The following is a 24,543-nucleotide window of genomic DNA, read 5'->3' as shown; positions in this document are numbered from 1 at the left end:
ATTATATTAATTATTGTTATAATTAGTATTTATTAGGAAAAAGAATAGATGAGACAAATAGAAAATGATGGGGGTGGGAAGAATGGGACCTAGGGTTAAGGATACATAGTGTAGAGGTTCTTCCATGATTTCCAGAGCAAAAAAGGGAAGCAAAGCCCGGAATGGGTATAAGATTTCTTTTTGGGGTGATGAAACTATTCTGGGATTAGCAGTGATGGTTGCACAATGGGTGAATATACCATTAAATTATACACTTTAGAATGGTGACTTTTATGGTAAGTGAACTATATCTGTATTTTAAAAAGTGCAGTTTAGCTGAAACTGGTTTAGCTCAGTGGATAGAGCATCGGCCAGCGGACTCAAGGGTCCCGGGTTCGATTTCGGTCAAGGGCATGTGCCTTGGTTGCGGGCACATCCCCAGTAGAGGGTGTGTAAGAGGCAGCTGGTCGATGTTTCTCTCTCATCGATATTTCTGACTTTCTATCCCTCTCCCTTCCTCTCTGTAAAAAATCAATAAAATATATTTTAAAAATAAAAAAAATAAAAAAAATAAAAAGTGCAGTTTATAGGTCATGAATCCTTGAGCAGCTAAACTCCTAGTATTGAATAGTTCTGCTGTTGGCTCCCCATCACGTTGAACAAGCTCTACACGCCTGTGGCAGACACACTTACTGCTCACGGCATGTTTCTGTGCTCCCCCACATTTATCCCTCCTGAGGTTAGCTTTGGCTAGCAACCCCTGAGAGGGCGTAATATGTGTCACTTCTGGCCTGAAGCATTTAAGACCTGAGGATGATTCCTCCCATAGTCTTCTCCCCATCACAGAAAACCTGGAAGTTATATGCTGAGGTGGTGAAGTCACAAGGAAAAAGCTGCTTGAACTACCCTAGACCCTTATGGAGGCCAAGTGCAGAGCAGTCACCTTGCCTACCCTGGACATTGCATAAGTATGCATTAAGCACTTGGGTATGGGTTGATGCTTAGAGGAGGACACCTTTTCCTAGTCTTGTGACGTCATTTTCCCTCACACAGATGTGCTGTTTGATGTGGTAGGCATCTTTTCTAACAGGAAGCCACAGCAGATGCAGTGGCGCTGTGGTTCTTATAACTCCGCTGTGTCCCCGCAGCCCACTGCAGCTGAGTACACACTCTCCTCAGAGTGTCTGTCAGAGGGAGCGTTACACTGTCAGTGTCAGGAGCACCTCAAGTGACCTAGTGTACCCGTCCCAAGTGACAGCATGGTATAATGTCAGAGTTTATCTTCCTACTCACTAAGAGAGCATGGTCAGGGCAATATGAAGCTCATTAGCCAGTGGTTTATGCTGATGCACAGTCTTGTAGATGGGGTGTATTCCTTGTGGATGCTTTTATAGACACTACAGGACAGTCCTCTATCACCATGGCATCTGTTTATTACTGACTGGTTTATGTTGTTGTGAGTTTTTAATAACCCTGTTAGAATGGTTTGGAACAAGTAGCGGCTACTGTTTATGCCACAGCAAACAGGTGAAGTTGGATTAAATGCCATATTCTTGCCAGTGGAAGATTGCAGAGATTGAGCTAATGTTGTCTAATGATGGTAGAAAAATGGGGACAGAGGGGCACTGGGGTTTAGCAAGAGTTCTGAGTTCTAAGCTATGTGGGGTGGTGTGTGTGTGTGTGTGTGTGTGTGTGTGTGTGTGTGTTAATCCCATCCAATGATATTTTTTCCATTGCTTTTCAGAGACTGGAAAGGAGGGAGGGAGGGAGGGAGAAACAGGAAGGGGGAGAGAAACAAACATCCGTGTGACACATGTTTGGGATTGGTTGCCTCAGAAGCTTTTGTGAGCACAGTGCTTTTGAGAGTTGCTCCCTTCTCTTCTGGTTAGCAATGGGTCTTATAGAGGGAGAGCTGCAGAGAAATGTTGAAAATAAATTGCTTTTTGGAAAATTATTAGACAGCAAATCAAGAGTCTTAAAAATACTTATCTCTATTGATTCAGAAATATTTCTAAGATAAACTCAGAAACTATTTTTAAGGAAGTAATCAGAGGTGCATGAAGATTTATCTTGAAAAAATATATTTATCACGGTTTATTTATTACATTGGAAAAAATGATTATATTTATAGGTTGAAATAACATTTGAGAATTTACAATGTTTACAATTTAATAAATGAAAAAAGCAAAACAAAATTATATGTAGTATCCTTGGGGTGGTGAACACACAATACAGTGTACAGAGATGATGTATTATAGAATTATACACCTGAACCCTATATAATTTTTGAATCCTCACCCAAGGATATGTTTTATTTGTATTAAAGAGAGAGGAAAGGAGAGGGAGAGGGAGAAACATCAGTGTGAGAGAGAAACATGGATTGGTTGCTTCTGGTATGCACCCTGACCAGGAATTGAACCTGCAATCTTGGTATGTGCTCTAACTGGATATTGAACCTGTGACCTTTTGGTATAAGGAATGATGCTCCAGCTGAGTCACACCACAGGGCAAAATCTATATAATTTTATTAACAGATGTCACCCCAATAAATTCAATTTTTAAAAATCTGGAAAATTGAAAATAATTTTTAAAAATTCTATGTAATATGCACTCAATAATGTTAAAATGAATATATTTTATAGTATACACGTAAAAAAACGGATAAAACAAATAAATAGTAGGTGTTTGGATTACATTTTCTTTAACTTTGTTTTTTAATGTAGCATATCTCTTCAGTAGGCAGATATTATTCTTGGCTCTTTATTCTGAAATTGTTTCAGATTCACAGAGAAGTTGCCAAAATAGTCCAAAAAATTATTGAATACTCATTATTCTGTGTTTGCTTTATCATTTCCTCTGTCTATACATGTTTTTAAACATTTTTTCTTGACCTACTTGAGATATGGTGCTCATTTATTCCTAAGCACTTCAGTGTTTATTTTCTAAAAATCAAGGTCATTTTCTTACATAATCATAGTATAATAATCAGTATCAGGAAATGAACATTGAAAATACTATATTGTCTAATCATAGAGTTGTTTTTTTCAAATTTTGCCACTAATGTCTTATAAAAGAAAAAAAATTTTTTTTCTGGTCCAAGGTTTCATTTATCTGTAACCACTTTTTAGTTTTCTTTTATGTTAGACTGATTCCTCAGTCTTTTTCTGTCTTTTATAACCTTGACATTTTTTAAAAAGTCATGCCATTTCTTTGTAGAATATTCCTCAATTTGGATTTGTCTGATCTTTCTTCATGATAAGATTAAAGTTATGTATTTTTGGCAGGATATCACAGAAATGGTATTGTGTACTTAGGAACACAGGAACATCATGTCAGGTGGCAGGTGATGTCACTTCCCCAATATTGGAGCTGTTAACTTTGATCACTTGGTTAAGGTGGTGTCAGCCAGGTTCTCCATTATGAAATTCTATTTTCCCCTATGTAATCCATCAGTTTCTCATCAAACTTTTACCCATAAATTTTAGCATTCATAATTTTTTTAAAATATTTTTTTATTGATTTCAGAGAGGAAGGAAGAGGGAGAGATAGAAACATCAATGATGAGAGAGAATCATTGATTGGCTGCTTCCCCCACGGGGGATCGAGCCTGCCATGTGCCCTTGACCAGAATCGAACCTGGGACCCTTCTATCCACCAAGACAAACTGGTGGCTAAGGCTAGCATTCATAATTCTTACCTGGGATAATTATAACTATGGTAGTTGTTAATTAGTGGTATTCTGTTTTTTCATTTCTTCTATATTTATTATCTGGCATTCTTCTGTAATTCTTTCTCTTTTTGCCCATGTATTTATTCATCTATATATTTATATCAGTATTGACTCATAGGTTATTTTTTTTATCCTGTGGGTTATCTGTCACTATGTTCTTTATGTTCAAATCATTCCAGATTTGGCCAGTGAGTCAACCACCCCGATCCTTGTAGATTTCTACGTCCTTTTGACATGTACTGTCATTACTCAAGACCTTCCCTATTCTTTAGCACAGCAAAATGCTTCAATTTTATTCACTACTTTTCCTTCCCTAGTTCTGGAGTCAGCCATTTTTCCAAGGAGCCCTGATTCCTTTAGATCAGTGGTTCTCAATCTTTCTAATGCCTTGACCCTTTAATACAGCTCCTCATGTTGTGGTGACCCCCAACCATAAAATTATTTTCATTGCTACTTCATAACATAATTTTGCTACTGTTAATGAATCGTAATAAAATATCTGTTTTCTGATGGTCTTAGGCGACCCTGCTAGCGGTTCTCAACCTGTGATCGCCTAAGACCATCAGAAAACACAGATATTTACATTATAATTCATAACAGTAGCAAAATTACAGTTATGAAGTAGCAACGAAAATAATTTTATGGTTGGGGGTCACCACAACATGAGGAACTGTATTAAAGGGTTGCAGCATTAGGAAGGTTGAGAACCACTGCTTTAGATGGAGAATGGTTTAGAAACCAAGATGGCTCCTGAGTAAGTCTAGGCCCTCTCAGCAGACAAAACTAGGAAATACACATAATTATATACATGTGTCTAGATCTATCTTAATATATTTTTTAGAAAACATTGTGTCAGTATGCCCCCATATATTTATCCAGCCCCCATATATTTATTTTTAGTTTCCAAAGTAGCACATGAATATCAGATGTCTCATTATAAAAGGACAGACAATGCAAAGCTCTTTTAGATACCCACCACCCCAGTCATATTCTAGATATTCAGGAAAGCACCATTATATTGTACCCATCCTCTTAGATAATTTTCTGGAGAAATATGTAATTTTCCTTTTATTTCACTAATTGCTTCATAATGAGGATCTGACTTTCTTTTTTGTTTGGCAGTCGAACGTGCCATTAATTTCATCTAATTATTTTTAACTACTGCATAGCATTCTGTAATTTGGATTGAAAAACATAGCAGTGCTGCAGTGAACATGTCACAGGTCCAGTGAGAGGCACATTTCAAGAAGAGAATCCCTGGACCTGGGGGCCAGGGTGTGTGTGGTTTTTTTCCCATAAGAAAATAGCTTTAAGAATATTTTTCTGATTAGGTAAATAACACGTGCTTATTATTATTATTATTATTATTATTATTTTAAATATATATTTTATTGATTTTTTTACAGAGAGGAAGGGAGAGAGATAGTTAGAAACATTGATGAGAGAGAGTCATCGATCAGCTGCCTCTTGCACGCCCCCCTACTGGGGATGTGCCCACAACCAAGGTACATGCCCTTGACCGCAGGCTGACGTTCTATCCACTGAGCCAAACCAGTTTCGGCTTATTATTTTTAAAATAAGCTATAAATACATTAAACATAAAGTGGGGGGAAAATAAACTCTTATCCCTGACGTAATATTTTTGTGATGATCCTTTTATATATCATCTTTTGCATACACATACATAAATATTTACATCATTGGGGCCATAGCATATATGCTATTGTATTTTAGACGCTTGCTTACTTTGCAGTCACTTGTGTATAATAAGTTTCACAAACCTTCAATGTACAGCTTCATGAATTTTTACATAGATCAGCTCCCCTTGTAACTACCTTGGAAATACCAGGTCAAGATACATATTGTCCAGCATGCCAGAAGCTTCCCTTTTTTCTCCTACTCATGACCCTTGCTCCAAAGATAACCACTATTCTGATATCTATCATCATAGATTACTTTTGTCTAATCTTGAAGTTAACTATAAATGGTTGGTACTTTTTCATGTTTGACTTCTCTCATTCAGTATTACATCTCTTTAGATTCATTGTATTATTGCATGTAGCAGTAGGTCATTTGTATTCATAGCATAGCTGCAGCTACTTAATTTTTGGTGGTTGTTTATTTCTTATTCAGAACTTTTAATAGTAACAGTTACATTTATTACCTACCCTGTGCTAGACACTGCTGTAAACCTTTATAAATGCAGCTTACTTAACCCTCACAATAACCCAATTAAGTGAGTACTATTATTGTAATAACGTCTCCATGACTCTATCAGGTGAAGTAGTTCTCTATTATTCCCAGTATACCCAGTGTTTTCATCATGAATGGATGTTGAATTTTGTTAGATACTATTTCTCCGTCTATTAAGATGATCAAATGGATTTTTTTAAAAGCCTATTTGAGTAAATTACATTGTTTTTGAATATCAAACCAACCTTTATTCCTGGAGTAAACTCCATTTGATCATGATGTAGTATCTTTTTTATAAGTTGTAGTATCTTTTTAAATTTGCTAACTTAGATTTTTGCAATTATGTTTTGCAATTATGTTGGTTTGTAGTTGTTGTTTTTTGTTTTCTTTTTGGTACTATCTTTGTCAGGTTTTGGTATCAGGGTAACACAGGCCTCATAAAATGAGTTGGGAAATCTATTTCTGACAGGTGTTATATATAGTTGGTATTATTTTTTCCTTAAATGTTTAATAGAATTTACCAATGCTATCTGCTCCTGGTATTCATTTTTTGTTGAAGTGTTTTAACAATGCAATTTGGATTATTTTAAACTTTTCAGGTTATCTATTTTTTTTGGCGGGGGGTAAGCTCTGAAAGTGTGTGTTTATAAAGAAATTTGTCCATTTCATCTAAGTTATCAAATGTTAGCATAATGTTGTTCATAATTTCCCATGTTACCATAGTAATGTCTCTAGAATCTAATTATGTCCCCTCTTTTATTCCCTATTTTAGTAATTTATGTCCCCCCTCCTTTTTTTTCTTAGCTTGGCTAGAGCTCGATCCTATTTGTAGACAACATATCTAGCAAGAGTTCTATAAATTCAAATCTAGTTGAGAATTTAAGGAATTTTTTTAGAGAGAAAATCTTTTATTTAAAGATGCTTTTATTAATATTAGGGAGGAAATCAGAATGGACTTCAGAAGTAGACACACATTTTATTTATTTGTTTGTTTATTTATTTACTTATTTATTTTTGTAGACATATTTTAATTCAGTCTCTACAACTTAACACTTCACACAAACCATTTAAACTGATCTGAGCATTCAGCTAATCATTTTAGGCCATAATAGTAATTTTAGTGGGAGGTGCTGACGTAGTAACATATATACACTCAGGAAGTGCCAGGTCTCATGCTTGCTTATAGTGGGCAACCATTGCTACTCTTATTTAACAAAGTGAGGAATTGAAAACAACCCTACTACAATTGCCCATTTGTGGAGTATTCTCCCATTTTTCTTGGACAGCCAAAGAAAATATCCTTATAAAGGGTCCTCTAGCAGAATGGGAAAAAAAAAAAATGTTTATAAAACAGAATACATTTTCTTTGTTTTAAAGTTCCCTTTTTTAAAAAAAGTATTTTTTAAATTGATTTCAGAGAGAAAGGAAGAGGAAGAGAGAGATAGAAATCGATGAGAGAGAATCATTGATTGGCTCCCTCCTGCATGCTCCACACTGGGGATCGAGCCCGAAACCCAGGCACGAAACTCAGGCACGTGCCCTTGACCGGAATCGAACCTAGGACCCTTCAGTGTGTAGGCTGACGCTCTATCCACTGGTACCCTTTAATCCACAGGTCAATGCTCTATCCACTGAGCCAAACAGGCTAGGGCTGGCCTGGCTTTTAATCAAACATTTGAGCAGGTGAGACAAGGCTGGGAAGTGGTGACTGTGCAGGAAGAGTTTGGAAATTCTGGCACAAATGGTTGTGAGGTGCCTAAGTCCTGCATTCCTCCTCCTCTCCGTCACTGTTTGCAGATACTGAGTCTTCCCTCTTGGAGCAAGAAGGAGCAGTGAAAGCACCATTAGGGAGCAGCATCTGTGCAGCCTGAGTTGTGTCTTTTTTATTTATTAATTTTTATGTGGGGTTGGGGGAGAAAGAGGGAAGAGAGAAAAAGATATATGGATTTGTTGTTCCACTTATTTATGCATTCTTTGGTTGTTTCTTGTATGTGCCTGGACCAGGGATCAAACCTGTAACCTCGGTACAGAGAGAACGCTTTCACCAACTGAGCTACTCAGCCAGGGCCTGGAGTGGGGTTTTAAAGACATAATTAGGACATGATAATGGTGTGCTGGGGGAAGCCAGGCTGTTTACCCAGTAAGAAGCTCCTTGATAACGCTGAGACAACTCTGTGTGAAGCACAGACTGTTGTTACGACCAGTTTGTTTGCTTTTTAAATAAGGTTAAATTTTATTTTATTTCCATCATCATTTATCCTCCTATACCCTCTACCACTTCCACCCATTTCCCTTCCCCCAGCCCTCAGTCACCACACTGTTGTCTGTATCCATGAGTGCTTTGTCTTGTTTTTCTTTTTTTGCTCAGTCCCTCCCTGCTTCCTGCCAACCCCCACTCTGAGAGCGGTCAACCTGCTCTCTATGAGTCTGTCTCTGTTTTAGTTCGTTCATTAAATTCCACATATAGTGAAATCATATGGTACTTGTCTTTCTCTAACTGGCTTATTTCACATAGCATAATGTTCTCCAGATCCATCCATGATGCTGCAAAGGGTAAATTTTTTTTTCTTCTTCTTCTTCCTCCTCCTCCTCCTCCTCCTCCTCCTCCTCCTCCTCCTCCTCCTCCTCCTCCTCCTCCTCCTCTTCTTCTTCTTCTTCCTCCTCCTCCTCCTCCTCCTCCTCCTCCTCCTCCTCCTCCTCCTCCTCTTCCTCTTCCTCTTCCTCAAGGGAATATGTTCTCTCATTCAGTTGCTTGTCTTTTCATTTTTTTGATAGTTTCATTAGCTGAGCAAAAACATATGGGACCAGTTTTTTAAATAAAAGAGTTAGTACTTCACCCTTCCTGCCATTTTCATTTTCAGAGATCTATCCTAAGCCTCTTTCCTGGGGCGTTAGGATATGCTATGGGATCACATATCACTGTGGGATGTCTTTCATTGCTTCCTTGCTTTCCCTTCGCTCTTATTTAAGAGAAAGAGAAAGAGAAAGAGAGAGAGAGAGAGAGAGAGAGAGAGAGAGAGAGAGAGAGAGAGAGAGAGAGAGAATGAATTCATTCAGAGTGTTCAATGCAAGAGATCCAGGAGTCATCATTTAAGTATTAAAAGTCAGAGCCTTGGGGTTTCCCTCAACGTTGTTACCAATCAGCCAGTTCCATTTAATGAATGGAACTGTCTGTGTCCCAGGCCCCTAGGATGGCAGGTACTCTCTCTGTCGTTAAACTCAGATCACCCAGCCTTCTGTTGGCACATCTGCTGAGATAGGGCCATGCCTCACAGCAGTTTGTCCTTTTTCCAGGCACCTTTGTCAGAAAGCTCTTCTTACAGAGTGTATACCTCTCTTCCCTCCATCACCAGGCCCCACTTATGCACTTTGGGGCCTCTCCTTTCTCTGTTTTCTGATTACCCAAAGGTATCAGCTGCCTCTGACTCTCCTTTTCCTTAGAATAGTAAACTTCCCAGTTCTTGACTGTTTCTCTCGTGACATGTTTTGGGACTGCTCCATCCTGGGAACTCTTTCTGGTTGTGTTCCAGTTTATCCTTGATGCTATATGTGGAGTCATCTGTTCCTCTATTAATGAGCCCTTAGTGCACATTCACTTTGGGAGGTCATATGGATATTGGCCCATCTCATTCTCATTTCCGTAAAACGGGGAGGGTGCATCATTGTCTATGCCACAGGCTTGCTGCATGTGTGCTAGGGAGGGGGGGTGGGGGGGCGGGGAGAAGAAGGGTGCCGGTCTGATTGCTTTCTAAGGGTTCTTGTTAAACTGTCACCCCTTATTCCTGCTGATGTACTAGAGGCAGAAGTTGCCTTCAGAACTGGTCTGACCAGCACCTGAATAAATTAAGGCAAGTCTCAAATTTGTGTTTCTCTTTGCCTTATTTGTATTCAAACTTAATTGAGGCAAAGGAATGGTCAGGAGGATGAACTTGTGTTAGAAAAACCCAGTCTTCCCTCCTGAGTCTTTCCTTTACTCTCACTCTACTACCACAATCACAGCCTTTCGTTTTCTGTGACAATAGCTGGGAGTCCTACAATTTAACTCAATTCTGACATTGTCTACCTGCCGATATAGCATCAGATCTTGTAAGGCCATCTTGTCAGATACCAGTTAGGTGCTACTGACTGAAGGCTATCAATGGGGGTTCTAACGACTTCCTCCTTGGATTCAGTTAATTTGCCAGAGTGGCGCACAGAACTTAGGAAAACAGTTACTTACCTTGACCAGTTTATTGAAGGACATAATAAAGGGTGCAGATGTACAGCCAGCTGAAGAGGTTCATAGGGCAAGGTGTGAGTGGGTCCTGAGTGCAGGAGCATCTGTCCTGTGGCAGTGGGAGTATGTCACCTTAGTGTGTGGATGTGTTCACTGACTTGGAGGTCTCAGACTCTGTACTATTGGAATCTCATGGAAGCTCATCACATGGGCACCCTCCAGCCCCAGCTTTGTCTCTTTGGTGACCAGGCCTCATCCAGGAGACACTCAGGAGCTGCCTCATTAGAACAAAAGATACTTCTATCACTCGGGAAATTCCAAGGGTTTTAGGAGCTGTTTTATGACCAGAGACCAATATATATTTTCTGTTCTCTCACAGAACTTCTCTGAAGTATCTTGTACCCATAAATTGCCCTGTACTGACTTTTAATAATATTACTAAGTCATATCCACAAAATGCTCTGGAGTATGTTGCCAAGGGCTTAAGGGATTTGAGGGTTCACCCCACATGGTGTTCAGGCTAAGTGGCCAAGGCTCCAGAAAGACTGATTGGAACAAGCCTGTAAGGTTCTCCATGACCAGCTGCAGTTCCGGTTCCACAAACTGTCAGCTCAATTTGTGCTGAATGATGCTGGCTCTTCTGTCTGGTTCTTGCCAAGTCGTGCTTTTATGGTTCCAGCTTTCACAATACCAGTCATGTGTCTCCAGATCACACTCATAAGCTATTATGTAGGGGAAAGGTTGTTAGCTAGAGGCATTTGAGCATCTGCTGTGGAGCATTGGCCTGAACATGATCTCGTCTAGACTGCCTTGGTCAAGGCTCTGTGACTTATTGATATCATGACGTGGTGCAAGCCCCAGTGTATAGCATTACCATCCTATGGCATAGTTCTTTCTAATCATATCACACCCTTTCCCTATCGTCACTGACTATCCGGGACCCAAAGACTTTAGATACTCAGAGGGCCTGGTCTCAGTCTCATTTATTATAAAAGACTCATCTCTTACCAGCCTTACATCCACACATATAAATGCATCCCATTGTACCACACTTGAATTACAGCAAATTCTGTGGCTATTTTTCTTTCATGGTTAGGCCTTGATACATACTCATTCTGTCGGGGATTTCTCTTCTCTCTCTTATGTGATTGGTGGACTGTTTGATTTTTCAGGACCCAGCTCAGATGCTAGTATAACTTCTTTGACTATTTTAGACCCTCTTACTTTGTCCTCAGACCTCTATTCCCCCCAACCCCACCTCCTACCCCCCACTCCGCACACACACACCAGTCTTCCCCATGGCATTGCAACTGTTGGGCTATGCCTAGAATGACAGCAATGAGTTGGTGTTCTCCATCCTCCACCAGTGTGATGGCAGAGGAGGCCTGAAAAAGAGGATTTAAATAAAAAGAGAGGATACAATAAAAAAATCACTCACTAGCCCTGGCCAGTGTGGGTCAGTTGGTTACAGGATGGCCCTGTACACTGAAAGGTAGTGAGTTTGATTCCCATACCTAGATTGTGAGTTTAGTCCCCAGTCAGGGCCCATGTGGGAAGGCAACTGATCAATGTTTCTCTCTCCATCTCTCTAAAATCAATAAGCATGTTGTCTGGTGAGGATTTAAAAAAAATCACTTACCATACTAATAACTAGGAAGTTCTCAACTTCTTTGGGAAAAGACAATCAACAGATGCCAACATCAATGTGATACAGATGTTGGAATCATACAAGATATAAAGAAGACCCAAACAGACATCCTAGAATTGAAAAATACAATACTGAAAAATAAAAAAACTCAATGGACGCTCCACCATAGAATGGAGAAGATAGAGGAAATCATCAGTGAACTTGAAGATAGAACAGTAGAAATTGCCAATCTGAACAACAGAGAAACTAGACTGATAAAATTGAACAGAGTCCAGCAGGTGTGGCTCAGTGGTTGAGCATCGGCCCATGAACCAGGAGGTCATGGTTTAATTCCTGATCAGAGCACATGCCAGGGTTGCAGGCTCAATCCCCAACAGGGGGGCGTGCAGGAGGCAGCCGATCTATGATCATCTCTCATCATTGATGTTTCTCTCCCTTTCACTAAAATCAATTAAAAAATATTTTTTTAAAAACTGAACAGAGCCTCAGGAACTTATGGGACTAATAAACATTGATATCATCATAGTCCCAGAAAGAAAGGAGAAAGAGGGTGGGGCTGAAAAAGCATTTGAAGAAATAATGGCTGAAAAGTCCTCAAATCTACAAATTCAAGAAGCTGAGAAAATCCCAAAGAGGATAAACCTAAAGGAATCCACGCCAACCACATCTCAGTTTGGATGATGAACTTTATGGACACTGGCTAGAGAGGAATCTATTCCAAGTGCCCTTTTGAGCATTGCTTTTGAGCAGACTGCCTTAGGAAAGGTACCTTGAGCACCTCTTAGTTTCTGGAGGATGAGTTGTAGGCAAAGGTAGTCTTTATTTCCTTGAGGATTTCCCTTCACCTTAAAGCCACTAAACCTTGGCAAAGGTTTTGGGCCTGGGCAGACTGTTCTCACTGCAACTGGGGGGTGGATGCCAGACTCATCTGGGCTGCCTGTTTGCTGCTGGGTGATTTGCATGCTGAAGGGGACAAGGGGACAACTAAATTGCTTGCTCACTTCCTTCTTGCTGCATCAGGTGATGGGCTCATTCTGACGTCATTGCCAGGTTGATTGACTAGTCTTGTTTACTGACCAGAAGTTGAATATAGTAAATGAAAGCCACAAATGCTTCAGGGAAGATGATTTTACTCCTTGATATTGTAAACTGTTGGATGGGGAAAGGAGCCTTCTGTTCTTGTTTGTTCTTTCAGAAGCTGGTGAAGCTCCACCATTGCCCTGCCTGTAAATAGGTAAAGGGAAGATTCTAGAGTAGCTGGGTTGGCAATACAGATTACGGAGTGGCTTTATAATCTGAAAAGCACAATACACATGTGCCATTAGAACACAGAGGCCCGTGATTTGTTCATCTCTTCTGCATTGTGGTGGGTTGCCTGCTGGCTGGTCCTGGGACTATGTATTTGCTAACCTTGACCCACACCATTAGTGGAAATTGGCTGGCTGTTTAAATTCAGGAGGAATAGTGTCTGTCTATGCCCTTTTCTGTCTTTTATAATAAAACACTTGTGTGTAGACCTAATTTATATTAAAAGATCAAGTCAGATCTGTTCTCTTTGGGGTGGTCTTCCCATAAATCCCTTTTCTGTGCCTAATTTTACAGATGAGGACTTCAAAACCTACTGCCCTGAAGAGATTTACAGAGGTTCAGCCAGTTGGTGGCAGGAGTGTGGCAAGACTCTGGTCTAGTTCAGAAATTACTCTTTCTATTTTCTCATGTCCATCTCCCCCGCCCCTCCCCCCCTCCCTCTCTCCCTCTCCCTCTGCCTCTCCCTCTGCCTCTCCCTCTCCCTCTCCCTCTCCCTCTCCCTCTCCCTCTCCCTCTCCCTCTCCCTCTCCCTCTCCCCCTTCCTCTCCCTCTCCCTCTCCCTCTCCCTCTCCCTCTCCCTCTCCCCCTTCCTCTCCCTCTCCCTCTCCCTCTTCTTTTCTCTCTCCCTCTCCCTCTCTCTCTCTCCCTCCCTCTTTACTTCTGTTGCTGACAAATCTTGCCTTTGACCCCATGAGCTCTGCATGTGGAAAGAAGAAATTACTCACAGGGCAGAAAGATCACACAGGGCTTCCAAAGTCTCCTTGGAGTGCCTTCGGGGACCTCAGGCAGTCTTATGGTCACCCTGTCACACTGAAATGGAGGACACTTGTCAGGCAGGACATCCAAAAATTTCCCATCAAAATATGTCACATAGCAGAGGAGAGTGACTGTCATAGGGTCTTTGTACTCAGACTGCCAAGGCACCACAATAAACCTCCAGAGGTGCCTACTTTTCCAGTGCAGTGGAAGTCCACATTAGTGAAAGCCCACATCTGTCCACGTTAGTACTGTTTTGGAGTAGTTCAGTTTCAATGTTAGATCTACATTTCTTTTGATAACTTTGTGTCTTTGCAAAGGGTTTTTAGTGGTTGTTTAGACCTGACTACTTCCCATATGGAATAGGTATTGATTTGAGCTTAGAATACCCCCAAATTTTACTGAGATACCAGGGATTCCGTGAATTGAGAGAGTTTGGGAGCCTCTATCCTATTGCCAAATTTCATTTAAATCCATAAGCTTCAGGTTAATGATTGATATAAATTTTACATTCTGTGGTATAATGTATTTATTGACTGCCTTTGCTCATTCCATGGTTAGATACTGAGTACTGGATTATGTGTCAAGTAATTTGCCAAGAAAGTGTGACCCATAGAAGTGACATTTATGCTGAGGTCTGAAGACTGAGTAAGAAACAACTAGAACATTTCAGGCACAAAAAGCCTCTGGAGCAGGGATACAAAGATGCAGGCTGGAGACAAGGGTGGGTGTTTGTGCTTCAGTGTGAAAATAAGGTTTAAGTAGACCATAGTAATAGTCTAACAGCTTATTCACAACTTCAGACCCCAGGAACGATGCTCTGTGTCCTATAGGAAGTGTGGGGCCAAGGTTTTCCCCCCAAGTTTCTTCCTTCTTGCCAGCCCTTCCTTCCCACCATGTGCCAGGTTCAGAGGTGCCCATGAGCCTGTTCTTCCCTCAGGAGTTCACAGGAGAGCAAGGGAGAGATACGTGTTCAACATGTCTTTCTTCTCAGACGGGTACTAAACAGCCCTCCCCGGAGAAGCCGTAGTTTTGCCACTTGGCAAGGTGCTTACTCATTTGGATCCTCAAATTCCGCATTGCAGATCAGCCTCAGATAAATGTTTGCCAGGTGTTTTCCCGAGCTCCTCTGTAGCTCTTGTCTGTCTGACGTTTCAAACTTCAGAGTCAGAGCTGCTGGGGACATTCTCAGTTCTGTTGAGATCCCACATCTGCGTGCTGACAGTGGCCAGTGTACTGATGGGGGGGCTTCAGGGTCTGAGCCCTACCCCTGCCTGCTACAGGGAGTCAGTTACATTTCCAGTGGGACTGCCTACTTATTTTCACTGTTGGGGGCAGAAATTTCTGGTGGTCTGACTCTGTACTAAGACAGAGAGGCCAGAGATATTGCAAGAATCAGTGAGTGCAGGTATTAAGAGACAGCAAGAGTGAAGAGTGGACATAACTTCACAAACTGTGTTCTAATGACGCATCTGTATTGTGCTTTTCAGATTATAAAACCACTCCGTAATCTGTATTGCCAACCCAGCTACTCCAGAATCCTTCCTTTATTTATTTACAAGTTGATACTAGGTGCTCATTATCTGTCAGGCTGTGAACAAAGTGCAGTCCCTGCCCTTGTGGGCTAACCCTGTTTTCAGGGAGATGGCCAGTGGAAAAAATGTGTCAAGTAGTGATCTGTTTTGTGAGGGGGCAAGGGAAGGAAGAGGGACCAGATATGTTAGCGAGGCCAAGTCTCTCTCAGGTGGTGATAGTTGAGACTTGAATGAAGAGACAGAACCCTGGGCAGCATGTTAACATGTGCATAGGCCTTGAGACATAAGGGGGTTTGGGGAGTAGCAAGGAGGCCAGTGTGACTGGTGAGGTGTGAGGAAAGGGCAGAATAGTAAGAAACGTGGTGGGAGTGGTAAGCAGGGGCCAGATCATACAATGCTCGTTGGTAAAGACTTCAGATTTTATACTAAGTATGAAGCCATTTAAGAGTTTTGATTAGGGAAGTGACAAGATCTGACTTACTTTTTCAAAGGATCCCTCTGGCTACTGTGTGGAGAAGGGCTTGTTGGGAGTTTGTTGTAGTGGTCTGGGTGGATTGAACCCAAATGTTATTAAAATAATGGGATTGTGAGAGTGCCGATGTGCAGTTTTCCTAGCCTTCCAATGCACCATTGCTTGGAAACCATCTACCAGGAGTGAGCTTTCTCTTCTGAGCTGTACAGTCAACATGCATACCTATCAACAGCTTTAGCTTGAGTTACCCCTTGGTAAAGAAGGGGGCGTGTGTGGCATGAGTTAGAAGGGCAGACGGACAGGAAGCAGAAGCCCATTGATTGCTGCTTTATGAGGCATGCCAGGTGGGGGCTTTCCCATGCAGCACATTAGTCCTGACCAGCACCCCCTGCTGGTCTCACCAGAGCTCTGAGTGTCTGCTGCCTCATGATTTTGCGGTCCTCCCAGCATCCATCCCAGCAGATCCTCTCTCCATGGTTTTGTGAGAGCTTGACAGAAGGCTTTGGGCATGACAGATAACATGGCTCATTTGATTAAAAAGATGACTACACTGAATAAATATTGAATGTGTTTATAAGTTAATACTTAAACATAAATAGTCCTCTCTGCGGGCACTAGAGTTGAGTTTGTCCTTTAACATAAGATATCAAAAGGGATGAGTTGAGTTTATCTCAGGAGCTCAGACATTAGAAAGCACCTTAGGTTAATAAAGCAAAGAATGAAGTTTGAGGGCCCATTCTGAATAACCCATTCCCAACAAGTGGCAGAAGGGAAGGGCTGCTGCCAGGAGCCCTCAGCTGCTACGGTGCTCTCATTGCTCGGGGCCAGCCCCGTGGTTTCCTGGAGGCGGTGGCAGCTAACGGAAGTCAGAAATGTAGCAATCTCCTATTGCCTGAGTTGCTGAGATATGACAGGCATTTCTAACTAAGTCTGGAAGCCATGCTTGTGGTGAAAGCAACCCCTTGGTAAAAGCAGTGATTGCAAAATGGAATGATGCAATTCCAGAGCTGAGCCTGGCCTCGGTAGGTGGCAGAAGTGGGCTGCTGAGGTTTCTGGTGCTCTTATTTTGGTCTTTGTTAACTCATATAACATCTTCCTGTATGTCAGGTTTCAGTAGTGGAAGAACCAGTTGAGCATCTTTCAAGGAAACTTAAGAGGGTTGATGTATTGATAGGTTCCCCATGACCATCCTCTGGTTTATTGATTCACCAGGACTCATAGAACTCAGAAAAGCTGTTTTACTCCCAGTTATGGTTTTATAGCACAAGAGTACAGACTAAAATCAGCAAAGGAAAAGGCTTCACAGGGAGGAGAAACCAGGAAATCTGCCTTTGTAACTTCCAGTTGTCTTCTCTCAGGAGTGACACGAACAGCTCTTAATTCTCCCAGCAGCTGTGTGTGGCAATGCATCTGAAGTATATATCACCAGCTGGGAAGCTCAATAGATCCTTGGTATCCAGGTTTTGTTTTTTGGTGTGTGTGTCTTTTTTTTTTTTCATGTTTTTTTTTTTTTGGTTAGTGTTTTTGGCATGGAGCCTCAGTGTCTCTGATCTTAATCTCCAGCACTCCAGAGGTCAGACTGATACATTGTGATTCAGAGTCCCAGGTATTCACTTTAAATGACATTGCTGCCTAAACTATCTGTGACACAGAGAAACTCTTACCAGGCAACATATACCAGGAGCCAGCAGCTCCTACCCTGATGCTTGGCCTGTTGCTGCAGCCCATGGGCATGAGGCCCAGGCTGAGGCTGTCAGGGGTCTCCCCAGCAGGCCTCAGGCGGACCTTGCTCCTCTCTGCTGAAGTCTGTATTTCTCTCTTCCTACAGTTTCGTGATCAACATGGGGGACTCCAATACAGATACCAGCGCCACTGGGTCTGAGGAAGTGTCTCTTTTCAGCATGACGGACATGATTCTGTTTTCACTCATTGTGGGTCTCCTGACCTACTGGTTCTTCTTCAGAAAGAAAAAAGATGAAATCCCGGAGTTCACCAAAATTCAAGCCACGTAAGTGATGCTGTCGGGATCTCTCTTCTTCAGCGTTCTGGAGCTCTGGGGCTCTTCTGGCAGTCCGAGCAGCATTCTGTACTTGGGCCTCAGTCAGGAGTGAGCCAGCAGGAGGGACACAAGTTCCCTGAAGCATCTGGGGATGAGTATTGGCTTTTGCCCTATAGGTAGACTATGCTTCAAGTTTGTTTTATGTTTTCACAGCACTTTAGAGTTATGGCTATCTGATTTGAACTTCACAGGGACCATTCAGAGTAGAAGGTACCGTTTTACCGATAGATAACCTGAGGCTCAGGGGTGTTACAGATGCTGCCTGGGATCATCTGCACAAGGCAGAGCTGGAACTGGCACCATCCCAGCCTGTGATCTCTCTGTTTACCCTCAACATGATGAGACCTTGGTTCTTGTCTTCTTGAAGGAAAGATTTCAGATGAGACAAAATGCAGCAAAGCAAGCAAGAATTTATTGGCTACAGCAAAAACACACTTGGGACAGTGAAATAAGGAAGGGCATAGAAAAAGCAACAGGAGAGACCTAAGTTGGGAGTGGGGAAGGGAGCTGCTGTAGCTCATGGGGAAGTCAGAGTAAAGGGGGTCTTGGAGACAGGTTCAGGGGGTTAGCCCAGAATGAGCTACTCCTGCTGGGTACTTTGCATTGAGGATATTCTCTCTCTTGCAGGTGGAAATCTTAGGGGAAGTCTCAGGGAAGGGTCTCAATAGAATATTCATTAGCTTTCCAAGTGTGCTCTTTCAGGGTCATGGGCGGATTGGTTGGAGCCAGGACATGGGTGATTAGTCAGTGCAGCTGTCTGAGGCAGCCATGGTGTCAATTGTCTGGTTTTGCTGCTACTCTGGGCCTAGAGCTGAAATACAATTGAGGCCTAGATGTCATCTCTAGGGGGAAAAAGTCAGGGGTCTAAACCACATGACTTGCTGATATGAAAGTTCAAACCAAGCACATGACCGGTGATATGTTAGGTGAAGAAAGGTTACCCTGGGAGAAAATATTGTTTCCCAATTTTGTCCCTTGATGGTGACCTTTTGTACCTGGCCCATCGTCCATGCTCTGCTCATGTCTGTCTAGCTGCTGTTACATTTCCATTTTGTAAACAGACTGGATCATAGAGGTGCTATTGACACAGAACCATAAAGCAAGGCAGTTACTTTGTTTAGAATTTTATTTCAGTTCTTTTCACTACCCACATGAAGAAAGTTGCAGTTTGGTGCTAATATGTCCTTAAATCTAACAGTTGCTAGTTTCTTTTTGTAAGTGAAGAGGGCTGTTGCCAGCTTAGAATTTTGGAGGGTGACACTTAGAAGAGGAAAACTATTTTTCCCCCTCAACTCTCAATACTCCCTACATCAAGCAGTTCTCAAACTCTCCTCACACCAACTGTCTCGAGTTAGATCCCACAGGTTAAAGGCTCAGTCCCATATGACTCCCTGCCCCCTTCGGATGCCAATCGAAAGTCCAGTTTGTCACCTGTGCTTCTGATCAACCAACTACAAACCAGAGGTTCCCATACTTCCTCCTCAGGGTTGGTTAATTTGCTAGAGTGATTCACAGAATTCAGGAAAGCAGTTTACTTACTACGTTACCAGTTTATTATAAAAGTATATATAACAGTATATACTTATTATATATAACAGTACATATTTATTATAACAGTAGATGGAAAAGGTAAGTAGGTCAAGCGATTTCCTCTCCAGGTGCTCCTTCTAGCACTTTCACCCGTTCAGCAACCCTGAGGCTCTGCAAACCCTATTCTTTTGGGTTTTTATGGAGGCTCCATTATGCCTACATTGGGGATTAGTTCAATCTCCTGTCCTTCTCCCCTCCCCAGAGGTCAGGGACGATGCTGAAAGTAAATCTCAGGGTTGGTTCCTTTGGCTACTAGCCCCATCCTTAAGTGCTTTCCAAAAGTCACTTCATTATGAACTCAGGTGTGGTTGAAAGGGGTTTGTTAAAAGTAACAGAAGATACTTTTATCGCTCTTATTACTTAGGAAATTCTAAGGCTTTTAGGAGCTCTGTGCCAGAAACAGGATGAAGATGAAATGTGTATTTTAAAAAATATATCTATTTTTATTGATTTCAGAGAGGGAGAGAGAGAGAGAGAGAGAGAGAAACTCAATGATGAGAGGGAATCATTGATTGGCTGCCTCCTTCATCCTCCCTCCTGGGGATCGATCCTGCAACCCAGGCATGTGTCCTGACCAGGAATCAAACCACAACCTCCTGGTTCATGGGTTGATGCTTGACCACTAACCATACTGGCCGGGCTGCATTTTTAAAAATATATATTTTATTGATTTCTTACAGAGAGGAAGGGAGAGGGATAGAGAGTTAGAAACATCTATCAATTTCCTCCTGCACACTCACTACTGGGGATGTGCCCACGACCAAGATACATGCCCTTGGCCAGAATTGAACCTGGGACCCTTGAGCCTGCAGGCCGATGCTCCATCCACTGAGCCAAACTGGTTAGGGCAAGGGCTGCATTTTTTTATGTTACACTATCACAGGCAGTATCCAGCCTGACTTTACTTACAGTTTTTAATTTTTTTAGCCTTCCATAAAACTTCCTTTTAATAAAATTTAATTAAAAAGATGACTTAGTTAAAAAAATAGTAAGGAAGTAAGAGTAAAGATGATTTTTAGGTATGAAAAAATAATGTACACCATAGTCTCCTCAAGCTTGAGTTCCATATCATTCCTGCACCAGGTCATGTTCTTTTAGGCAGGTTTGAGTGGGTCCGCCAGGCCAGGCTCTGTGCTGAGAGAACCCAGGGCACAGCTCCTTGGGGATCCAAGGAACAAGTTTCAGGTGCAGAAGATGGGGCTGTGCTCAGGTCAGAACTCCAAGGGTTGGGAACCTGTCAAGTCCTAATTCCCTATTCCACTTTTGGTAACTGTTTTCTCTCCCAGAAAAGTTATAGTCCTCCAGCTTGAAAGCAGATATTCGGTGAATACAATTTATTAAATCCTCACTTAATACTGTTGATGGGATAATGAAACCAGTTTTGCCACAGGCTTGATAAAAACAAGAGTTAAGTTCCTAGAGCATCTCATTAATATTAAAATTATGTTGAATGAAACAACATTACTCAAGGCCCTACTTTACCACTAACAGGGCATTAGTTTTACATTTATTTTATTTTATTGATTAAGGTATTACATATGTGTTCTTATCTTCCCATTGTCTCCCAACCCCCATTCATGCCCTCACCCCCCTGGTGCCTGTGGCCATTGGTTAGGTTTATATGGATGCATACAAGCCCTTTGGTTGATCTCTCCTTCTTACCCCCACCCTCCCCTACCTTCCCTCTGAGGTCTGAAAGATGCTTCTCTGTCTCTGGATTTGTTTTTGTTCATCAGTTTATGTTGTTCATTATTTTCCATGAATGAGTGAGATCATGTGATATTTACTTTCTCTGACTGGCTTATTTCACTTAGCATAATGCTCTCCAGTTCTATCCATGCTGTTGCAAATGGTAAGAGGTCTTTCTTTTTTATGACAGCATAGTCCGTTGTGTAGTTGTACCACATTACTTTTACTTTTTTTAAAATTTAGCAAATATTTACTGAGGCCCTACTAAGTCCTAAATAACCATGAATAAAATAGATGAAGTCCTCATGTTTATCAAGCTTGCAGATCCTGGGCAAGACCTTTAACCTCACTCTGCCTCAGTTTCTTTATCTGCCAAATGGAAACACTAACCCCGATCTCATGGGGCTCTTGCAAGTATTAAGTGGGATAATGTTTATGATGGCCACCTAGCATTATTCCATGGTAGCTGCTTAGTGTTTATGTCAGAATGTATTTTGCACCAAGCCCTAGCTAGGTGCTATAAGAAAAGAGGTGGCGCCGAAACCGGTTTGGCTCAGTGGATAGAGCGTCAGCCTGTGTACTGAAGGGTCCCGGGTTTGGTTCCGGTCAAGGGCATGTACCTTGGTTGTGGGCACATCCCCGGTAGGGGGTGTGCAGGAGGCAGCTGATAGATGTTTCTTTATCATCGATGTTTCTACAGTAGTTCTCTATCACTCTCCCTTTCTCTCTGTAAAAAATCAATGAAAAAAAAAAAAAAGAGGTGGCATTTACATTATAGAAGTTGATTTTTTAATTTAATTTAATTTTATTTTTTACAGAGAGGAAGGGAGAGGGATAGAGAGCTAGAATCGTCGATGAGAGAGAAACATCGACCAGCTGCCTCCTGCACACCCCCTACCGGGGATGTGCCCCCAACCAACGTACATGCCCCTGACCAGAATCGAACCTGGGACCTTTCAGTCCACAGACCGATGCTCTACCACTGAGCCAAACCAGTTTTGGCAACATTTATAGAAGTTGAGAAGTGAGGATGTTGAAAAGGACTTTTAACAAGTGATTTATGAAGCACTTTCATGTGCATTATCTAATCAGGGCCTGTGCAATAGAACTGTATGCTAGACCGGGTGGGCGGCCTCAGAGAAAGGCCACCAATGAAGAGGATGTGGGGGAGAGGGAGACGCTGGCTGCCAGAATTGTAAGAGAGGTCTTCCCCCTGGTGGAGAGACTGAAAAATGTGCTGTGGGAGGTGGTATTGCAAATGTCCTAAAATGTGGTGATGCATCCAGAGGCTGAGAGGATTTTGACATCAGAGGGCCAGAGGAAGGACAGGAGGATGGGTAGGTGAGCCGGAATTCAGCCTGTTCCAACTGGGGCTGATTCAGGTGCATTTCTGGTATAGCAGCGCATTTTTGGTGGGAAAAAATATCAAGATAAGAGGACCAGCATCCAGTTCCCAGCTTACAGTAGCCCTGCGTTTCCTCATCTGTAAGTAGAGGTGCACCCCCCACACCCACAGTGAGTGGATATGGATGTTCCATGGGAGCACATGGAACTGCTGTTCTCCCGTCACTTCTCTTGCCTTGCAAGATGGACTTGCAGTAAAACTCCTAGGCTGTGGGAGCACTTGCATTTTGCAGATTCTAGTTGTTTCTCTTTGCCAGGATACTGAAACTATAGTTCCCTCTTCTTGATCATAAAATTTTAAACTTATATATGTAGTGTTCTACACTGTACAGTGTAGAACATTTCCCAACATCATTATATCATGTTGAATATTTGCTATGGCCAGGGGTTTTATAAAGGGAAACATTTATAGTATAGTGGCTAAGTTCTGGGCCCTTACAATTGAGTGACTAAGGTTTGAATTCTGACTACAGATGAGCATGAGATGGGTGGCAGCCAGCCCTCATCCAGTGGGCTCAGGCCCCGGCTGCTTTACTCCTCCTCTGCTGTGCTTGGTGCTCTGAGAAGCACTGTAGTGCACCCCCAATCCTGACCCCCCACCTCTGCTTCATTTCTGGCACCTAAGCGTGCTTTAAAGAAAAAGCAGCTTTTTATTATGGAACATTTCAAATAAAAACCAAAGCAGTTATCCTCTCCTCACCAGTCTTGTTTCTTTCACCTCCACTGCTCTTTGATTCTCTTAGATAATTCATATAATTTATAAATAATCATATAATTCATAGAAATGATGAATAAAGAAATTATGATTTTATAGGAAATTGGAAATATTTCTTATGAAATTGTATGGAAATATGCATATATTTTAGTCTTCTAAAATTTAAGGATTTCAGAGAGGAAGGGAGAAGAAGAAGAGGGAGATAGAAACATCATTGATGAGAGGGAATCATTGATTGGCTGCCTCCTGCATGTTGGACCAAACCCATAATTCAAGCATGTGTCCTTGACCAAAATTGAATCTGGGACCCTCCGGTCCGCAGGCTGACGCTCTATCCACTGAGCCAAACCAGCTAGGGCAGGAAGCCCCTTTTAAAACAGAACTTAATGTCATACTCCTGAAAGTCAACAGTAAGCTCTAGTATTGTTAGATACTCAATCTGCATTTGTTCATAGTTCCACGATTGACTGAAGTTTAAAGTTTTTTTAAAATTAGGATCTAAGCAAGACCCATACATTATGATCCTATCTAATAAAAGAGTAATATGCAAATTAACCCAACCAAGATGGCTGTGGCCATGGAGAAAGCAGGAGGGAGACTTGGGTCTCCCAGGCGATGGAGGAAGCCAAGCTTCCTGCACACGCGGCTGGCGCAGGCCTCCGGTTAAGGCTACAAATTTCAATTATAGAAGGTGAACAAATCCAAACAGAAATGGCTGCCAGCTAAATAGCGAGCAGGAGGCTGGCTCCACTCCAGGCTACAAGTTTCTTTCTTCCTTTCTTTCTCTTTCTTTCTTCCTTTCTCTCTCTCTCTCTCTCTCTCTCTCTCTCTCTCTCTCTCTCTCTCTCTCTCTTTCTTTCTCTTTCTCTCTTCTCTCTCTTTCTCTCTTTCTCTCTTTCTCTCTTTCTCTCTTCTCTCTTTCTCTCTTTCTTTTCTCTTCCTTCCTTCCTTCCTTCCTTCCTTCCTTCCTTCCTTCCTTCCTTCCTTCCTTCCTTCCTTCCTTCCTTTTAAATATATTTTATTGATGTTTTTACAGAGAGGAAGGGAGAGGGATAGAGAGCTAGAAACATCTATGAGAGAGAAACATCGACCAGCTGCCTCCTGCACACTCCCTATTAGGGATGTGCCCACAACCAATGTACACGCCCTTGACTGGAATCGAACCTGGGATCCTTCAGTCCACAGACCGACGCTCTATCCACTGAGCCAAATGGGTTTTGGCTACAAAATTTCAATTGTAGAAGATAAA

At 42.0% G+C, this 24,543-nt stretch overlaps 1 protein-coding gene and 1 long non-coding RNA gene across 4 annotated transcripts in view; both read left to right on the top strand.

Annotated features, from left to right (window-relative positions):
- The window catches only part of LOC118703300 (NADPH--cytochrome P450 reductase), a 59,581-nt gene that overhangs the window by 10,673 nt on the left and 24,365 nt on the right, over positions 1–24,543 (top strand). For all 3 annotated transcript variants that reach the window (XM_036410137.2, XM_036410138.2, XM_045571167.1), the window contains exon 2: positions 17,666–17,845. In XM_036410137.2, the coding sequence (XP_036266030.2) occupies positions 17,679–17,845 (167 nt within the window). In that variant the 5' untranslated portion in view covers positions 17,666–17,678. The remainder of the gene's footprint in view (positions 1–17,665; positions 17,846–24,543) is intronic.
- Positions 21,254–23,044, top strand: LOC118703307. The gene is made up of 3 exons (XR_004982980.2): positions 21,254–21,706; positions 21,936–21,955; positions 22,190–23,044. It is a non-coding gene; the product is annotated as an uncharacterized LOC118703307 (long non-coding RNA).

This window comes from Pipistrellus kuhlii, unplaced genomic scaffold, assembly GCF_014108245.1.
Source record: "Pipistrellus kuhlii isolate mPipKuh1 unplaced genomic scaffold, mPipKuh1.p scaffold_m20_p_4, whole genome shotgun sequence".
In the NCBI taxonomy this organism is placed as follows: Eukaryota; Metazoa; Chordata; class Mammalia; order Chiroptera; family Vespertilionidae; genus Pipistrellus; species Pipistrellus kuhlii.
Note: the sequence above shows the minus strand (reverse complement) of the source record. Positions and strands in the feature narration are given on the sequence as shown.